At 52.6% G+C, this 2,528-nt stretch overlaps 1 protein-coding gene across 1 annotated transcript; it reads left to right on the forward strand.

Annotated features, from left to right (window-relative positions):
• Positions 1 to 523: 523 nt before the first annotated feature.
• On the forward strand, positions 524 to 2,210 carry PI3 (peptidase inhibitor 3). Its single transcript, XM_001503186.6, has 3 exons — positions 524 to 675; positions 1,534 to 1,809; positions 2,046 to 2,210. The coding sequence occupies exons 1-2, from the start codon at positions 597 to 599 to the stop codon at positions 1,806 to 1,808; spliced, it is 354 nt and encodes a 117-aa protein (XP_001503236.1). The 5' UTR covers positions 524 to 596; the 3' UTR covers position 1,809; positions 2,046 to 2,210.
• The last annotated feature ends 318 nt before the right edge of the window (positions 2,211 to 2,528 follow it).

Below are 2,528 nucleotides of genomic sequence, written 5' to 3' on the forward strand. Positions count from 1 at the left end.
GGTGCATCCCAGAGACGGCCTGTGAAATGGCAAAATGCAGTGATTAGCCACCAGGCTTTCAAGGCAAATTGACCTTTGAGAGTTTTTCTCGGGGTCGGTGGAGGATGAAAGAAAATTCCAGCTTGATATTGAAAGGGTTAACTGTTAGCTTCGGTCTGGATGGGGCTTGCAGGAACGGAGAGTAATTGGGGAACACTTGGTTTTGAAATCAGAACACTGGACCCACCACCGACTTGCTGACTGATCTTGGGTGATTCCTCTCTCTTTTCTAGGCTTCATACTCTTTCTAAATATGAAGAATTTGGTCATGATAGTATCAAAGAGCCAGACAGCCCTGCTTCTCCGTGAGAATGTGGGATAGTTCTCGGGGCTATCAGAGGTGATGTAACAGTGTCTGCCATTTCTCCCCGTGAATAATCCTTGGGGAAAGCCCCAAGGTCCCTCCCAGGGTGGGGATGAATATTTCCTGGCAGAACTAATGAAATGTATGTCTTGTCCATTGTAAAACCACAGACCCGCCCCTGGTGCCAGGCCCAGCTGGGCCTCCATAAAACTGGGGTTGGCCTCAGCTCTTAGCCATCCACCTTCCTGACAACATGCGGTCCAGCAGCTTCTTGATCCTGGTGGTGTTCCTCGTCCTTGGGACACTGGCGGCACAGGCAGCTGTCGCAGGAGGTGAGTGGACAAGTGATCTAGAAGGGGCTGGGTTAGGCTGAGGAGAGGCTGTCAGGGGCAACCTGGGTCCTGAAGGGGAGCACTCTGGAAGAGCAGGCGGGGCTGGAGTCCACACTTCAACCTGTGGCTGCTTCCACTATATCCAGAGAAAGTCGGAAGTTACCCAGGGGACTCCAAGCACTTTGCAGACCTGGACTAAGATAGCAGGACTGTTTGTGGAAAAAGTGTTACATGGCCTTGGCCTCAGGTGTTGATACCCGTGCAGAACGTGCAATGAAATGAGGAGCCCCTGGAATCTGGGCCCTAGCTATGGGGTCTGTCCCCTGCCTGTCTGCCCCACATAAGCACCTGAGTAATCAGTCCTCTATGAGGAAGTTAAGAACCAGTGGGGCCTCAGAAATCATGTAGTTTGAAGACCCCCATTTTACTAAGATGGATACTCAGACCTAGAAGGAGTAAGGAATTGTCAAGGCAATCTCCAGAGCCAAGATGGAGCTCTAGTCTCTTGGCATGTGTCTTAGGGCTCTTTTCCCCTCCACTAAGTTTCCTCAGAGGTGACAATGTGTTCTTCTCACCTCTGGAATCACTCCAGTCATTTATCTCCTCGTGAGAGCCCCAGGAGTTGGACTGGAGGGAAGAAGACACTTGCGGGAACCCTGGTCCTGTAGACCCTTTCCTTAAAGCCCAAGGAACAGACTTCCAAGAGCACAGACCCCAGCGAGCCCTGGTGACCCTCCCCTATCTCAGGTCATGGTGTGGGGGATGCTGCAGGGAGCAGTGGCTGGCCCGAGAGGAAAGATTCAATAGTAGAAGCAGGGATACTGGGTCTAAATGTGGGTACATGTCTTCTTTCAACAGTTCCTCCTAAAGGTCAAGGTACTGACAAAGGTCATGCTCTGGTCAAAGGACGAGATCCGGTTAGAGGTCAAGATCCAGTCAAAGGGCAAGATTCAGTCAAAGCCCAAAGTCTACGCAAAGTTCCCATCGTCGCTAAGCCTGGCCTCTGCCCCAAGATTCTGATCCGCTGCGCCATGTTAAATCCGCCTAACCGCTGTTTGAGGGACACTGAGTGCCCAGGGGCCAAGAAGTGCTGTGTGGGCTCTTGCGGGCGGGTCTGTATGGATCCCAAGTGAGGTGAGAACTGGGTGGAGGAACAGGTGACCCCTGAGGACACAGAGAAGGCTCAGTGGTCGGGGTAGATCCCAGGTTGGTGGGAGAGAGGATATGGGGAGGGGAAGGAGAGACTAAGGGGTCTCAGATGCTATAACTTGGGTCCTGAGAGGGGTGACGTGTGAACTCGATCCTGCCTCCCAGTGCCTCCGAGTGCTTTGACTGCTGAATCACGTCCCCGTTCTCTTCTCTCCTGCCAGATGAAGCCTATCCTTGCTGCACCTGAGAAGTCCCCAGGGCTGCAGACCCTGGTCCCTGTAACACTACCCTCTCTCACACTGCCCATTCTTCCTCTCGTTCAGGAAGCCCAAGCCCGGGGCTGCCGCCCTCAGTGACTTTCCAATAAAAGACTGCTTTGTGCTCCATTTGTTTCTGGCTCCTATGACTTCTGGGCTCCTGGAAGCTCCAGGGAGATGGGTGTGGACTTGGGACTTCCTCTTCCCTGGAGAGGGGAGAGGGACCTGTTCTTCATGGGTGAAGGTGAGCGGGGGCAGAAACAAGAGACTAATTCCTAGGGCTTAATATTAGAAGTCCAATAATCAAACCAAGACCAGCAGTGTCCATTTCACCAGGAAATGGAAATTTTCCCTTTAGCCTAGGACCAGGGTGGTGGGGAGCAGGGAAATACTCCATAAACTACAGGCAGTTCCCTTCCTTCCCAATGGACCCCTAGTCCTGACCTA

This window comes from Equus caballus, chromosome 22 (assembly GCF_041296265.1).
Source record: "Equus caballus isolate H_3958 breed thoroughbred chromosome 22, TB-T2T, whole genome shotgun sequence".
Lineage (NCBI taxonomy): Eukaryota > Metazoa > Chordata > Mammalia > Perissodactyla > Equidae > Equus > Equus caballus.

What these genes read in the sequence shown, in the direction of transcription:
- PI3 (XM_001503186.6), top strand. Translation starts at nt 597, where the DNA reads ATGCGGTCCAGCAGCTTCTTGATCCTGGTGGTGTTCCTCGTCCTTGGG. An exon ending in ACAGGCAGCTGTCGCAGGAG is followed by an intron (nt 676 to 1,533) that starts GTGAGTGGACAA and finishes TTCTTTCAACAG; the next exon opens with TTCCTCCTAAAGGTCAAGGT.